The sequence below is a fragment of the Esox lucius genome, chromosome 2, assembly GCF_011004845.1.
Source record: "Esox lucius isolate fEsoLuc1 chromosome 2, fEsoLuc1.pri, whole genome shotgun sequence".
In the NCBI taxonomy this organism is placed as follows: Eukaryota; Metazoa; Chordata; class Actinopteri; order Esociformes; family Esocidae; genus Esox; species Esox lucius.
Genome location: NC_047570.1, coordinates 39,690,985 through 39,707,790, shown reverse-complemented (window position 1 = coordinate 39,707,790; position 16,806 = coordinate 39,690,985). Strand labels below are relative to the sequence as shown.

The window sequence follows — 16,806 nt, the reverse complement described above, 5'->3', positions numbered from 1 at the left end:
CCTCCTCCATACCGTCACACCACCTCTTCCATACCGTCACACCACCTCTTCCATACCGTCACACCACCTCTTCCATACCGTCACACCACCTCTTCCATACCGTCACACCACCTCCTCCATACCGTCACACCACCTCTTCCATACCGTCACAACACCTCTTCCATACCGTCACACCTCCTCCATGCTTCACGGTGGGAACCACACATATGGAGATCATCTGTTCATCCCACTCTGTGTCTCACACAGACACAACGGATGGAATTCAAAATATCAAATTTGGACTCTTACCCAATGACAGATTTCACCTGGTCTAATGTCCATTTCTCATGTTTCTTGGCCCAAGCAAGTCACTTCCTTCTTATTTGTGTTCTTCAGTAGTGGTTTATTTGTAGAACATCAACCATGAAGGCCTGATTCACACAGTCTTATCTGAACAGTAGACATGTCTGTTGCTTGAACTTTGTGAAGCATTTATTTGGGCAGCAATCTAACTTCTTGAAATGTTATGGATTGATTGACCTTCACGTCTTGATGTTGGAATGTTGTTTCTGCTTATTTGAGGTGTTCTTGCCATAGTATGTACAACTACAGTACAAACACAATGATGGTCTTCTGTATATCAACCCTACCTTGTAACAACTTAACCGATTGGCCTAAATGCATTAAGAAGGAAAGGAATTCCACAAATTAACTTTTAACAAGGTACAACTGATAATTGATGCATTCCGGAGTCCTCATTTATCATTCTTGTGTTCAAACAGAAATGTTTGTAAACCATGTGTGCGATAATTTCTAAGTAAAGTGTGGGATTTATACATTTTTACTTGAATGTGTGTAAATTTAAGCACACCTCTGATCATGCATACACACACACAGCACCTTGTGGTAGAAAAGTCAAACTGCTAACGAAATACCATCCACCAAATAGAGAGAGGATTGACATGCTGGACCAAATAAAAAACTATGGGGGGAAAAAAGATAATACATTAATAGTTTATTCATGTATTGCATTTATAGACACTTAAGCTAATGATAGTTTTCAAAGGGTGCTATCGAATTCATAAACATGAAACCATTTACTCCTAATTGAATAATTAAATTAGAAAGAGAATGGAATGTAAGGTTAGAGGCAATTTAGTTAAAAGGGAAAACAGGAATCTTGACTTGTACAAAATGGTAACTCTTGCATTGCTGGAAGATCTGGTACAAGCTGCATTATGCAAGGAGCACGTTTTCAATGAGTGTGCAGATTTTTTTTAGATTGACACTTGGCGTATTGGTAAATAATACATTAATGGCATATTGGTAGATTTTGTATTCCATTTATTTTGTGTATATTTTTCATATTTATTATTTCTTTGTCTTTTGATTTCTCAGAAATTGGTGACATTTCCTGCAGCATTAAAGGGAAGGTTTGTGATAATACATGGTCATTTTGGGTGGTTCTTTATTTAGATTTCGCATACGCTAGAACAGTGTTTTAGAAAGTGTCTTATGGCAAAATACTTAAAGGTGTGTGTAAATCACGTGTATGAGCAATTGATAAATATTGTAAATGTTCTTTGTACAAGTTAATTTATACGGTTTTTCTACGCAACATAAATAAATGAGGGCCCAGGTGAGTACCTCATAATGCTGGTTGAAAGAATGCAAAGAGTGGGCAAAGCTGTCTTAAGTAAATGGTGCTTGCTTTGTAGAATCTGTAATATCTGTTTAACATGTTTGATTACTATATGATTCCATGTGTTATTTCATAGTTTTGATTGTCTTCACTATTAGTCTACAATGTGGAAAATAGTAAAACTAAAGAAATACCCCTGAATGAGTAGGTTTCTAAACTTTGGCCTTGTACTGTACATAAACATGTCCACTCTCAGATGGAATGTAGAATGTAACAGTTACGAAGAACATGATCAGCTAGACCTTTTTGTTCAGTGCGACACTGTGGCTGCCTCTGTGTCTCCAGTTACAGTCAAGCCTCTCCTCTGTCTTTCTCGCTCTCCCTCATCAGACGTTCCACTATAAAGAACTGCTTCTTGGATATGTCCTTGCAGAGAGTGGTGTATTTACAGGCTCTTTTGATCCTTGGCAGGACAAAGCTCTGAGTGAACTGGTCTTTGGTTAGGGGGTTTCTTCTCTGTGTTGCTAGGATACAGTTGATGAACATCAGACTGTAGTTATAGCAGTTGTGGGTCTCCTCATCAAACCTAGAGAAATAACAGATGATCATGTTTGTTACTATATTAAACCTAGAGAAATAACAGATGATCATGTTTGTTACTATATTAAACCCAGAGAAATAACAGAGAACATTTCTCTAGGTTTCATATAGTAACAAACATAACCGATAACGTTTGTTAAAAATTTGTTGCAAACTACTTAAACCCTATATTCAATAGAAAATAGTAAAAGATATATCAAATGTTGAAGTTGCGACATCTTATTGTTTCTTGAGAAATATATGCAAACTTTGAATTTAATGCCAGCAACACATTTCAAAAAAGTTGGAACCGAGGTAACAAAACACTGGAAAAGTTGTGTAATGCTGAAAACTAAACCCGGTTTAACACCACACAACGAATCAGGTCAACTGGCAACAGGTCAGTAATGATTGGGTATTAAAAGATCATTCCAGAGAGGATGGGTCTGTGATCCATAGTTCCTAGTCTGTTTAGTAAGACACAAGCTTCCTCATTGGATCCTCGCTGGGACCGGCATTCCTCAGGTATAATCATTTTCTGATATTGTATTTGTATTGTCGTTTATGTTTTGCCACAGTGAATGTTAAAAGGTAACTCATTTTAAATGTGTTTTTTCCTTTTCATGGTTCTTTCTGACCGGACCGGTATTGACATCTGACATAGTGAACTGCAAGACTCAGAGATGCATGTTGGAGTTACTAACTCCCAAGGTGCCCTCAGATTAGTTTATTTTACATCTAGGTGAAATCTCAAACAGTGACTACATAACTAACCAGGTGACTACCTAACTAACCAGGTGAATACCTCAAATGAGATGTTGGTGTGTGTTCAGAGGTGGTAAATAAATTGAGATGTTAACTGCTCTTGGCTGTGTTATATTGGACATTTCCCACACCCCCTTACTGCTTACATAAACACCTGTTTACATCTTGTCTTTCAGATCCTTTAGTTTTGCATATGAAATATCAATGTTTTACATATTAAAAATATACACTCACCTAAAGGATTATTAGGAACACCTATTCAATTTCTCATTAATGCAATTATCTAATCAACCAATCACATGGCAGTTGCTTCAATGCATTTAGGGGTGTGGTCCTGGTCAAGACAATCTCCTGAACTCCAAACTGAATGTCAGAATGGGAAAGAAAGGTGATTTAAGCAATTTTGAGCGTGGCATGGTTGTTGGTGCCAGACAGGCCCGTCTGAGTATTTCACAATCTGCTCAGTTACTTGGATTTTCAAGCACAACCATTTCTAGGGTTTACAAAGAATGGTGTGAAAAGGGAAAAACATCCAGTATGCGGCAGTCCTGTGGGCGAAAATGCCTTGTTGATGCTAGAGGTCAGAGGCGAATGGGCCGACTGATTCAAGCTGATAGACGAACAACTTTGACTGAAATAACCACTCGTTACAACCGAGGTATGCAGCAAAGCATTTGTGAAGCCACAACACGCACAACCTTGAGGCGGATGGGCTACAACAGCAGAAGACCCCACCGGGTACCAATCATCTCCGCTACAAATAGGAAAAAGAGGCTACAATTTGCACGAGCTCACCAAAATTGGACAGTTGAAGACTGGAAGAATGTTGCCTGGTCTGATGAGTCTCGATTTCTGTTGAGACATTCAGATGGTAGAGTCAGAATTTGGCGTAAACAGAATGAGAACATGGATCCATCATGCCTTGTTACCACTGTTCAGGCTGGTTGTGGTGGTGTAATGGTGTGGGGGATGTTTTCTTGGCACACTTTAGGCCCCTTAGTACCAATTGGGCATTGTTTAAATGCCACGGCCTACCTGAGCATTGTTTCTGACCATGTCCATCCCTTTATGACCACCATGTACCCATCCTCTGATGGCTACTTCCAGCAGGATAATGCACCATGTCACAAAGCTTGAATCATTTCAAATTGGTTTCTTGAACATGAGAATGAGTTCACTGTACTGAAATGGCCCCCACAGTCACCAGATCTCAACCCATTAGAGCATCTTTGGGATGTGGTGGAACAGGAGCTTCGTGCCCTGGATGTGCATCCCACAAATCTCCAACTGCAAGATGCTATCCTATCAATATGAGCCAACATTTCTAAAGAATGCTTTCAGCACCTTGTTGAATCAATGCCAAGTAGAATTAAGGCAGTTCTGAAGGCGAAAGGGGGTCAAACACAGTATTAGTATGGTGTTCCTAATAATCCTTTAGGTGAGTGTATGTGCGGCTTACTCTGGGTCCCATACTTTTTGTAAGCTGGGTCCCACAATTCAGCGCCTGAGAACTTGTGGAGGTATTGGTCCCACTGGTTGAGGAGGTTGAACATGTCTGGTTGAACAAGGGGGACACTGATGCACCTCTCCCATCCACGCTGATCTCGCCGGACCCCTGTCTTTGTGTAGTTGAACACCACCCCTAGGATGACCAAACAAACAGGCAGAATTAAGCGAATCTTATACAATTTTAGTATGCAAATATATTATCAAATAGTCTGGCTTTTGTCTGTAATTTGTAGGAATGAAAACATAACCTACCATTAGTGTCGGTGATGCCAGTGTGTAGGTCTGTCCCTCCATCAAACTCCCTAAACAACACAAAAGTTTACATCTCCATTAACAGCGTGTCAACATGCTGTTCATCACACCTGCATTAGGTCTGCATGCTGTTCATCACACCTGCATTAGGTCTGCATGCTGTTCATCAAACCTGCATTAGGTCTGCATGCTGTTCATCACACCTGCATTAGGTCTGCATGCTGTTCATCACACCTGCATTAGGTCTGCATGCTGTTCATCACACCTGCATTAGGTCTGCATGCTGTTCATCACACCTGCATTAGGGCTGCATGCTGTTCATCACACCTGCATTAGGGCTGCATGCTGTTCATCACACCTGCATTAGGTCTGCATGCTGTTCATCACACCTGCATTATGTCAGCATGCTGTTCATCACACCTTCATTATGTCTGCATGCTGTTCATCACACCTGCATTAGGTCTGCATGCTGTTCATCACACCTGCATTAGGTCTGCATGCTGTTCATCACACCTGCATGATGTCAGCATGCTGTTCATCACACCTTCATTATGTCTGCATGCTGTTCATCACACCTGCATTAGGTCTGCATGCTGTTCATCACACCTGCATTAGGTCTGCATGCTGTTCATCACACCTGCATTAGGTCTGCATGCTGTTCATCACACCTGCATTAGGTTTGCATGCTGTTCATCACAACTGCATTAGGTTTGCATACTGAATTACCTGTGGGTGTTTTCCTCAGCAGGTGCAACCAGGAAGCAGCATGGAGTCTTGTGTCCGTTAGAAAAAGGGTTTGGGATACTGATAGGTGCCTCTTCCAGCCGACACCCCCTAATGCTCATGCCACACTCTGGGCATTCCTTCGGAACAAAGAAACAGAAGATGTCTTTTTGACAGTGGCTGACCTTAATCACGTTCTTGCTGTCCATGGAGACACAAAATAGACTCCTCACAGCTGGGCTAGTGGAGACAGAGTAGACTCCTCACAGCTAGGCAAGTGAAGCCAGGTGGTTGTCTGGTTGCATACTGACACCCTGGGAACAGTAGGGCAACGTAATGTAACCTTTCTGCTCTGTGATGCTCGCTCAACTTACAGAGCCTAATTTCCTACTGACCATCTGGGGCCTATCAGGTTGCAGATGTCCTGGTTCTACAGCAGCTACCTGCCTGCCCCTAACTCATCTGATCAGTAGACATGTCCTGTCCCCATGCCCCTCTGAACAGCATCAGCTGTCCTTTAACAAACTTTAACTATTGGCTCAGTGTAAAGATCATAGATATCATCTTTGGTAAAGAATCTGCAAATTAACTATCTGTAGAATCCCAGTTTAGAGTCTACAATTATTTGAAGAATGGAAACGCTGGTTAGCCCAGAATTGTGCCTTGTGGTGGAAATATTTCTCATGACCTTAATTATTTTATTATTGCAGGATTTATTTTGTCATTGAACAGATGCATACTTTTGAGTGCTTACATTTTTGTATGAATTATATCAACAATTTATATTTCTAGAAGGTTGGCCCATACTTAGAATCTAGAAGTTTGAGACTCTGGGAGTTTAGAATAGAAAAGCACAGTCAGAAAAAAAAAAGGTAATAACCAAGAGGATGCTCAACCTGAAGGGTCCTGTTGGTCTCACATTACTTTAATCCGTAACCTAAAGCCAGCTGAACGCCACTCTGATGGCAAATAGCATTAAACTAACAATCAGTCAAGCTCAAATTACACAAGTGGTTGTCAATAACACAGTGTGGTGTTGGGTGGACAATTATTGATAGCTTATTTCCTTCAGATTAGACATAACCTTGTTGCTGGTTCTTGGGAAACACCCACATTGCACTCCATTCAAGCTGCATATTACCCTGATAACTACACATTGCTTTAGCCATTAAAAAGCATAAAAACATCATGATTAATCTGTGCTGACCAACAACAATGCCTTAATGTCATCAGATGATTCATCTGTGCTGACCAATAACAATACCTTGATATTATCAAATTATTACTAATTCCAGGGCTTCACAAGATCCTTCATCCTTAAAAACAGGCATGTTATTAATGAGCAGTGTAGAATCCATGTAGATAAATCTCTTGGTAGGCTGTGATGTATTTGGAAGCCATCTTCACAACTGGCAGGACATGTTGCTGTGTGAAGTCCTCCCTACTTATTAGTTCTCTGCTCTCTGATCTCCTCAGCTGGTTTAGTAAGGACAAGGCAAAGCCATAACAACATGAACCAAACTCCCTCTCTTCTTCAAATCTAGGGAATACAGAGCATTATTAGTATCAAACAAAATAAGCATGTTCAGGTTTTATTTTAAGATCAGAGTTAGAGAATCAACAATCAAGACTATTATACTAAGTCTGATGGTCTTGACTATTATACAGTTGTGCTCATTAGTTTGAAATATTTTGGCATTGATTTTGAAAATATCAATGCCATTATGCAAAAAACTATATTTTATATAAGGATAGTGATCATATGAAGACATTTATTATCATAAAGCTGTTTGGCTCCTTTTCAAATCATAATGGTAACAGAAATCACCCAAATGGCCCTGATCAAAATTTTACATAACCTTGAATATTTGGGCTTGTTACAGACACACAAGGTGACACACAGGTGAAAATGGCAATTCCCCACACCTGTGGCTTTTTAACTTGCAATTAGTGTCTGTGTATAAATAGTCAATGTGTTTGTTAGCGCTTACGTGGATGCACTGAGCAGGCTAGATACTGAGCAGAAAAGAACTGTCAAAAGACCTGTGTAACAAGATAATGGAACTTTATAAAGATGGAAAAGGATATCAAAAGATATACAAAGCCTTGCAAAACCCAGTCAGTACTGTTCAATCACTTATTAAGAAGTGGAAAATTCAGGGATCTCTTGATACCAAGCCAAGGTCAGGTAGACCAAGAAAGATTTCAACCAAAACTGCCAGAAGAATTGTTTGGGATACAAAGAAAAACCCACAGATAACCTCAGGATAAATACAGGCTGCTCTGGAAAAAGTGTGTGGTTGTTTCAAGCAACACAATACGATGATATTTGAACAAAAATGAGCTGCATGGTTGAGTTGCCAGAACGAAGCCTTTACTGAGCCCAAACCGCAAAAAAGGCCAGTTACAATAGGCCCGACAACACCTTGCCTCTGGCACACTGTAATTTGGAGTAACGAGACCAAAATAGAGATTTATGGTCACAAGCGCTGTGTTTGGAGAGGGGTCAACAAGGCCCATAGTGAACAGAATACCATCCCCACTGAAAATGTATGGCAAGATAAATGCAGCAAATTATCAGAAAATACTTGTGCAATTCATAGCAATTCTGCTATGACCTACAGTTGAATGTGAATCCCATAAGAAATACAAGACGTGTTTTGCCTGATGGTCTTGACTATTGTACTAAGTCTGATGGTCTTGATCTGTTATGGTAAGATCAGTCTTCCCATAAACTCCTCAGTTTACAAATTGGTAAAAACCTTTTATAAACCCCTTACACACCGATCAGCCATAACATTATGACCACCTGCCTAATATTGTGTAGGTCCCACTTTTGCCGCCGAAACAGCCCTGACCTGTCAAGGCATGGACTCCACTAGACCTCTGAAGGTTTGTTGTGGTATCTGGCACCAAGACGTTAGCAGCAGATCCTTCAAGCCCTGTAAGTTGCTAGGTGGGGGCTCCATGGATCGGACTTGTTTGTCCAGCACATCCCACAGATGCTTGATTGGATTGAGATCTGGGGAATTTGGAAGCCATGTCAATACCTTGAACTTGTGTTCCTCAGACCATTCCTGAACCATTTTTGCTTTGTGGCAGAGCGCATTATCCTGCTGAAAGAGGCCAATGCCATCAGGGAATACCGTTAAATTTAAGGCAACATCTTTGTGAAAACATGCAACATGCTACAGGACCCAATTTTTCCTAGCAGAACATTGCCCAAAGCATCACACTGCCTCTGCTGGCTTGCCTCCTTCCCATAGTGCATCCTGGTGCCATGTGTTCTCCAGGTATGCGACGCACACGCACCCAGCCATCCACGTGATGTAAAAGAAAATGTGATTCATCAGACCAGGCCACCTTCTTTCATTGCTTCGTGGTCCAGCTCTGATGCTCACATGCACATTGTAGGCGCTTTCAGTAGTACAGGGGTCAGCATGGGCACCCTGACTGGTCTGTGGCTATGCAGCCCCATACGCAACAAACTGCGATGCACTGTGTGTTCTGACACCTTTCTGTCAGTACCAGCATTAACTTTTTCATCAATTTGAGCTCCAGTAGCACAACTGTTGGATCGGACCACATGGGCCAGCATTCGCTCCCCACGTGAATCAATGAGCCTTGGCCACCCATGACCCTGTTGACGGTTCACTGCTTTTCCTTCCTTGGACCACTTTTGATAGGTACTGACCACTGCAGACCGGGAACACCCCACAAGGGCTGCAGTTTTGGAGATGCTCTGACTCAGTTCTCTAGCCATCATAATTTGGTCCTTTTTAAAGTCGCTCAGATCCTTACACTTGCCCATTTTTCTGCTTCTAACATGTAAATGTGAGGACAGAATGTTCACTTGCTGCCTAAAATATCCCACCCACTGACAGGTGCCATGATAACAGGATTATCATTGTTATTCACTTCACCTGTCAGTGGTCATAATGTTATGGCTGATGGGTGTATCAGTGTTACTCACCCATCAGTGTTACTGATAAAAAGTGTTGGGCCAGTAAAAAAAAGTTATCTGGTTCTAATCCCTAAGCCAATACCCAGTTGTTCTGAGCAAGACAGTTAACCATATTTTCTCCCAAGTTGCTATACTGTTCTTAGCAGACTTACCTGGTCATATAATGGAGAACACAAACTATTTCTTGGTATAATATTCACCTGTTTGGCGACCAGATGGGCAATAGGGAGAACTGTTCCAGCTTGTTGTCCCACAGTGTCCCAAAGCTGTCACTGCCAGTCCCAGGTGCCACCAGGGGGACACAGAGGCACTGTTCCCAACCCTGTTTCTCTTTCTGGACGCCTGAAGAAGTGTAGCTGTAGACCACACCTGAACACACAAACCAACATTTTAAGTAGTTAGGTATTCACCTGGTTAGTTAGGTAGTCACTGTTTGAGATTTCACCTAGATGTAAAATAAACTAATCTGAGGGCACCTTGGGAGTTAGTAACTCCAACATGCATCTCTGAGTCTTGCAGTTCACTATGTCAGATGTCAATACCAGTCCGGTCAGAAAGAACCATGAAAAGGAAAAAACACATTTAAAATGAGTTACCTTTTAACATTCACTGTGGCAAAACATAAATGACAATACAAATACAATATCAGAAAATGATTATACCTGAGGAATGCCGGTCCCAGCGAGGATCCAATGAGGAAGGCACACGGAACCTTGTGTCCATTACTAAACGGACTAGGAACTATGATAGGTGCCTCGAGAAGACTGAATCTCATATGCTCCTGACAGATTGGACATTTTCGTTCAGTGTTTTCTGCTTGTAGTCTATTTTTGTCAAATGTGTAGATTGTCTTTCCACAGTGATTAAACTTCAAGATAGTGAAGTCCATCTGGCTCATCCGGGAAATGCAGGATATGAGGAACACAGATGTTTTCGACAAAACTATAGGAAATAATTTGAACGCTTTAAGAAGTTACTTTTATTTTCTGAATTATAAATTATATTTATTCTTAAATATAATTATATATTTTTTAACATACCTGTCGTATGATTAAGAGACACATACCTTTTGTGTACCTATCCGGAACATTCCCCTCGTTTAGCTCGGAACCTTGAGTTTAATGAATCTGGGGATTCATAGGCGGGAGTTTCGGCTTGCACTCAAACGTTGACAACGGGAACATAAATACCGTTGTGCCAATGTTATTGAGCAACAAAAATGAGCACGAAGCAAGTCACCTGCAGGTACAAGTCCAATTTTCAATGTTTAACATTTGTTTTACCACTTGGTGTGTGTGACATGTAATTCTTACATTTTAGCTAATATTAGCTTCTTAGCTAGCTAATGTAACCTTGTAACTAGCTAGTCTCTTTCCTGGCATTGCTAACTAGCTAACGTTGACTACCTGGCAAAAGTTAGCTGGGAGGATGCTCACGGGCATCATCATTGTGAAAACATGCTATTGTGTTGCTTTAAATGACAGTTTACACGAAACACTGGTGCCCTTTGCCAGTTGGCATTTCAAAGTGAAGCTCCCGGTAACTAACTAGCTATGCTAGCTTTGCTGCTAGCAAGACTGGTATGAATGACAATGACAGCCATCAGCAAGTATATATTATTTCAGTGAGTTTCTGTTGGAAACCAGTAACTGGTCGTTAATGTAACTGTTTGGAACTAGCTACAGTACAAGCATAAGACTGCATCACATTTTGTGTTACATCCATCATCGATATGTAGCAGTCAGCAAGATATCAAGCCAACAGTTCGCTTATAGTTTGCTAATTCTGCAGGCTTCTTTTGTTGCTATGTACAGGTATTTTCTCCATGGTGTCTGCCGAGAGGGGAATAGGTGTATGTTTTCTCATGATCTTAATACCAGTAAACCTTCAACTATCTGTAAGTTCTACCAGAGAGGTGTCTGCGCGTACGGAGACCGCTGCAGGTAAGATTCAACATACTGGTTGGCTGGACTAATATACATAAAGACCAGGGAGACTGATAGACCACTAGTTGAATATATTGTTGGACTGGTAGATCTGACTGATAGACAATGGGCCTTATGTGAAATGTTTACTGTATTATTAGCATAAATGCAAGCGTAAACAGTCAGAAGACATTCTGCAGTTAATGTTTCAAATATTTTTAGTTCCTTTAATTGTAATAAATTATAAATTAAGTTTATAACACATCAACATTTGAATTGGTCTGATTAATTTCCAATGACATTGTATATAGGTAAATACAGGAAAAAAATCATGTTATACCTGTTGCTATAATTGTCTGCATGGCTCTGTGTTCTAGGTATGACCACATCAAGCCGGCTGGAGGGGGAGGAGGCAGAGGTGTGCCCATGGATCTCCCTAACAGAAACCCCATTACTGCCGGGGCCTTCATTCCCCCTGGTGTGTCAGTCCCTGCTACTCCAGGCCCTTCTGCACCCCCAACCAGGCAACATGGTGGAAAGAAGCCCCTGGTGCTAAGAGATAGAGGTATAGTTGAAACCTGTGGTGTTTTTGGGGTATAACTGAAACCCCTGATGCTAAGAGATATAGGTACAGTAGGATCCCCTGCTGCTGGTGTTGAGGGCCAGTAGGAACCCCTGCTGCTGGTGTTGAGGGCCAGTAGGAACCCCTGCTGCTGGTGTTGAGGGCCAGTAGGAACCCCTGCTGCTGGTGTTGAGGGCCAGTAGAAATGCTTGGTACCAATGTATAATGTCAGTGCTAATGTGATTAGTGATCAGTGACTGCCTGAGTGAAAGGGTGGGCTCTAGGGATGGGAATAGACGATGATTCTATTTGACAATACAAAAATCCATTCTCAAATCTATGCTTATACACTACCGTTTGGGGTCATTTAGAAATGTAGTTATTTCTGAAAGAAAAGCACATCAAATGTATCATAAATACAGTGTAGACATTGTTAATGCTGTAAATGACTGTTGTAGTTGGAAATGGCTGATTTCTTTTACATTCTTTATGGAATATCTGCATAGGCGTATAGTTGCCCATTATCAGCAACCTTTTGTCCTGCGTTCCAATGGCATGTTGTGTTTGCTGATCCAAGTTTATCCGTTCAAAAGGCTAATTGCTCATTAGAAAAACCTTTTGCAATTAAGCCTATGTTATCATTGCTGAAAACGTTTATTCTGATTAAAAAAGCATTAAAACTGTCCTCCTTTAGACTAGCTGAGAATCTGGAGCATCAGCAATTGTGTATTCAGTTACATGCTCAAAATGTTCAGCGGAGGTCACGGGGGCAGCAGAATGTCCCTTTCCTGAGCCATATTTGCCAACTCTGACTGGGGGATCCCGAGGCGTTCCAAGGCCAATGTCAAAATATAATCTCTCCTCCTAGTCCTGGGCCTACCCCGAGGTCTCCTCCCAGCTGGACGTGCCTGGAACACCTCCCTAGGGAGACGTCCTGGGGGCATCCTTACCAGATGCCCAAACTACCTCAACTGGCTCCTTTCGATGCAATGGAGCAGCAGCTCTACTCAGAGTTCCTCACGGATGACTGAGCTTCTCACTTTATCTCTAAAGGAGAAGCCAGCCACCCTTCTGAGAAAACCCATTTCAGCCACTTGTACTTGCGATCTAGTTCTTTTGGTCATGACCATAGGTGAGGGTAGGAACGAAAATTGACCGGTATATCGAGAGCTTTGCCTTCCGGCTCCGCTCTCTTTTTTTCGTCATAACGGTGCGGTAAAGTGAATTCAATACCGGCCCGCTGCTCCGATTCTCCAGCCAATCTCCCGCTCCATTGTCCCCTCACTCGCAAACAAGACCCTGAGATACTTGAACTCCTTTACTTGGGGTAACGCCTCATTCCCTACCCAGAGGAGGCACTCAGCTTCCCAACATTCTCCAAATTCACCTAAAATAGTCATGTTTTAAAAGTTTAGTTTGAGCTGCTGCTGTGATTTATATATTAGACATTTCATTTTAGGTGATGACCTCACCAGGCCCCCAAAATGCTCCAAATCGGCTCAAAAAAATGTCCTGTTAAATTTTTCCTATGTGCTGCTATCATACATTTAAAAAAAAAAAATCATAGTATTTAATATTCTGAGGCCACTCAGCCCCCCAACATGCTCCAAATTCTCCCTAAATATTCTTGTTTGTTTGTGCTTCGTTTGTGCCATTACAAGTTTTGTTTATGCTGTTATGGTGTTGTAAATATTAGCAGTTTAATTATAGATGATGTCACTAGCCCCCCAACATGCTCGAAATTGGGTCAAAATAGGCTCAATCATTTGTGCTCCGTTTGTGCTGGTAAAACTTTTGTGACTGTCTTATCGATACAGTTTAGGACGTAACATGATAAGATCCAAATGGCAAACCAAATCACATTAAAATAGTCGCATTCACTTTATTGTCAGCTATCCACTGTGCATTTTCAACTGTTAACGGACACAGCGAGTCTCACAGGATAGTCTCGTGAGTCTCTGGAATATAACACTAACTCCTATGGAGGACCAAACCTGCCGAAACTATAACTAAATGTATCAATACATATATTTATACATACAAATATTATTTCCCTATTCATTTAATTCTTTGATCATTCATTTTTGTATTTATTTTTATATTCATTTCTATAATATTATATTTCAGTATATATTTTTTTTTATTCCTGTATTTTATTTCCGTATTTTATTTCTGTATTTCCTTGTCCTTAAGCTAATGAGGGGGCGACACTAACAGTCAGACATAGCAATCCAGGCCAGAGCCACACATGGCACTCACCATCTTCAGTCTAATTTTAGATCCTTGGCGTGTTCCCATGTTGCCAATCACTATTCCTAGTTTAAGCACATGCATCGTTTGTGCATAGGTGACTTGAATATGGTATTGAAAAACCTATAGGAGTTTTCGGAAAAAGCACAACGTCATTTTTGCAAAGTAAATAGGCTACTAGGGACAGCGCGTCTTTGCTGGCCTGTCCAATGAGGGGAGACCTAAAGAAGTGTTCCATAATTTCAGTGGTGTGATTTGGATCTATCCAACAAGTATAGATCTACATATTCGAGGTTAAGCACAAAAGATGAAAAACATCACTCATCGTCTTCACAGTCTGATTCTATTTGCTCCTCTGGGCTTGATTGCTACGTCTGACTGTTAGTCCCGCCCTCTCATTAGCTTGAGGACAAGGAAATACTGATAAATAAATACAGAAATAAAAGAATACGGAAATACATACAGAAAAATGTTTATGCAAATTAAATACAGAAATGAATGAACAAGGAATTAAATAGGGAAATAATATTGATTGATACATTTCTTATTGGTTTTTTTATGTATAAATATATTTCCTTCATGATCTCCAAGGTAAATGTTTTTACTTGTTATGCTGTTATTTGAATAATTTCCTGCAGTGAAAAACAATCAACATTGTCAAATACATGTGCTACGTTTTTCAGTGTACTGATGTTCTCATTCATTTAAAATAATGTCATTACCTAGTGAATATTAATCATGTCTTAACTCTATGCACTTGTATCACACAATTTGTGGTGGTATATTGAGACCTGTGTTCACAAGACTGCTCAAGTCTGTAAATACATTTCGCAAGTTCATACATTTAGTTCGTTCTTGCAAGCTATATTTGACAAACTTGATTGCTGTTCAAGTTTAATTTATACATTTTAACAAGATCATTTACTGTAACATTTCTTGCTGTGTGGCTAAAATGCACGTGCGGATCATTCTATGGAATTTTGACGTGTTTACAAGTTCTGTATTTCACGGTTGGTAAGTGAAAATTAATTCCGCAAGTGAGAGAGGTGTGGGTCTTCTCCTATTGGCCAGTTACATTTGCATTTCTACAACCAATGCCATTGATCGAATAAGTCCATCAATCAAATGGAAAGACCCTATTTCCAGACAACAACTAGTCACTGCACTTCTGTGCGCTGTTACTTTCTGTCCGAGCTGAATAAATAAATGATCGAAAATACTTTTCATTTACTTTTCATGTATTTTGCTAAAATATTTACCTACCACGCACTCTCAATTCATATTTTTCTCAAAGTTAATGAAAAAATATATATTCCAGAAGGCCCATAGTAATTTTTTTCAACCATCCATTGTTCAGCTCTGTCCCAGTCTGTAATTAGCGTTATTAGCATCATCCCAATTCATGAATGGAAATATTTCCATTGCAAGCGGATCACTACTCCAAAACACTTCAAACTACAGATGGATCTCAAAAACAATTTATAATGTGGAAAAGTCGTCCCCCCCCCATAATTAATATAGAGAGAATTGATACCTTCATATATTCTAGATTCGTTACACAAAGTGAAACATTTCAAGTTGTTTTTTGTTTGTCTTGATGATTATGGCTTACAGCTCATGGAAATCAGAAATCCAGTATGTCAAAATATTATAATAAAAAATTTATAATACAAAAATGTTGACCGGAGAAGAGCTCTAATTAGTAGCCTGCAAAGTGCCTCTGGATATTCTGGGCAAGGGTTGGGAATTAGTGTTCACCATTGCCCCCCTTAGCTGCTGTTCAAGCTTCTATTCGGTCAATTCGTCATCTGTGTTTAAATTGTTACAACAAGTAAGGCTCTGTCTTCTGTGTGTGTGTTTAAGCAAATACAATTTCATTGTCTGAGGTAATTTTTTAAGATCAAATATGTAACTATCTAGCTAGCGAATATTAACTTGAACGAATGCATGGACTGATAAAATTGTGAACCGGTAAACACAGGAAGTACCTGTTTATTTGATATGAGAATTATAACGTGAAAATTAAAACTTTATTTTGAGGAATGCTCTTTGAGGTAAACAACACCACTTGTCTTAGTTTGGAGTGTTTTTGAGTCATTTTCCGCTTGCAGGCAGCTTTGTTAGGAGTATGTACTTTTTCCATTTAAATTTGTACAATGCTAATAGCGCTAATTATTGACTGAGACAGGGCTGAATATTGGATTGTTTTAAAATAATGACTATGTGCCTGAAAGACATACTCTGGGTAAGGGGACTGTGACTGGAATGTGTTTTTTAAACCCAGTTTTGCTGTTGGGGTGTTATTTTGACATTCTTCCACCAGGTGGTGGGGGTTCATGTTAGCACTGCCCTCGGATTTGCGTAATGCTCTATAGACCAATTTGGAGTGGACGTCACGGTTACGTCACTGAAGTTTGGTGGTAACTGTGGGAACAAGTGTTAGGAAATCATCGGACTAAAGAAAAACATTTGTTGTGTTATGTCAGAATAGGAATGCAAATAAGATGGCCTTTATTTTTATAGAATACTCTTTTGGAAGCCCCCCTTTGAAGCTAAAAGCAGATGTTTATGATTGCAAGCCCTTAAACAGACTGACTGGACTAATGATGAAATCATCCGGAAGGCTTGTCTCTGCAGTGCTTGTTTCAGGCAAGGT

The 16,806-nt window shown here is 40.3% G+C and overlaps 2 protein-coding genes across 8 annotated transcripts in view; one reads left to right on the top strand and one right to left on the bottom strand.

Annotated features, from left to right (window-relative positions):
* Positions 1-1,793: 1,793 nt before the first annotated feature.
* LOC105013067 (MKRN2 opposite strand protein) lies at positions 1,794-10,565 on the bottom strand. Of its 7 annotated transcripts, XM_034286742.1 has the most exons (9): positions 10,454-10,547; positions 10,076-10,355; positions 9,890-9,936; positions 9,614-9,782; positions 5,683-5,763; positions 5,453-5,589; positions 4,727-4,776; positions 4,439-4,607; positions 1,794-2,207 (listed from the first exon to the last, which is right to left on the bottom strand). In XM_034286742.1, the coding sequence occupies exons 6-9, from the start codon at positions 5,569-5,571 to the stop codon at positions 1,973-1,975; spliced, it is 573 nt and encodes a 190-aa protein (XP_034142633.1). In that variant the 5' UTR covers positions 5,572-5,589; positions 5,683-5,763; positions 9,614-9,782; positions 9,890-9,936; positions 10,076-10,355; positions 10,454-10,547; the 3' UTR covers positions 1,794-1,972. The 7 variants fall into 7 exon arrangements, with proteins under 7 accessions (XP_034142633.1, XP_034142631.1, XP_034142635.1 ...); XM_034286740.1 differs by lacking the exon at positions 5,683-5,763; XM_034286744.1 differs by lacking the exons at positions 5,683-5,763; positions 9,890-9,936.
* mkrn2 (makorin, ring finger protein, 2) overlaps positions 10,537-16,806 on the top strand; it is a 19,583-nt gene continuing 13,313 nt past the window's right edge. Inside the window, exons 1-3 of the mRNA XM_010874331.5 lie at positions 10,537-10,658; positions 11,228-11,356; positions 11,716-11,903. Of these exons, the coding sequence (XP_010872633.2) occupies positions 10,633-10,658; positions 11,228-11,356; positions 11,716-11,903 (343 nt within the window). The 5' untranslated portion in view covers positions 10,537-10,632. The remainder of the gene's footprint in view (positions 10,659-11,227; positions 11,357-11,715; positions 11,904-16,806) is intronic.

What these genes read in the sequence shown, in the direction of transcription:
- LOC105013067 (XM_013135958.4), bottom strand. Translation starts at nt 10,311, where the DNA reads ATGAGCCAGATGGACTTCACTATCTTGAAGTTTAATCACTGTGGAAAG. An exon ending in CTGGGACCGGCATTCCTCAG is followed by an intron (nt 9,937 to 10,075) that starts GTATAATCATTT and finishes CATCTGACATAG; the next exon opens with TGAACTGCAAGACTCAGAGA. An exon ending in CCCATCTGGTCGCCAAACAG is followed by an intron (nt 6,990 to 9,613) that starts GTGAATATTATA and finishes TGTATTCCCTAG; the next exon opens with ATTTGAAGAAGAGAGGGAGT.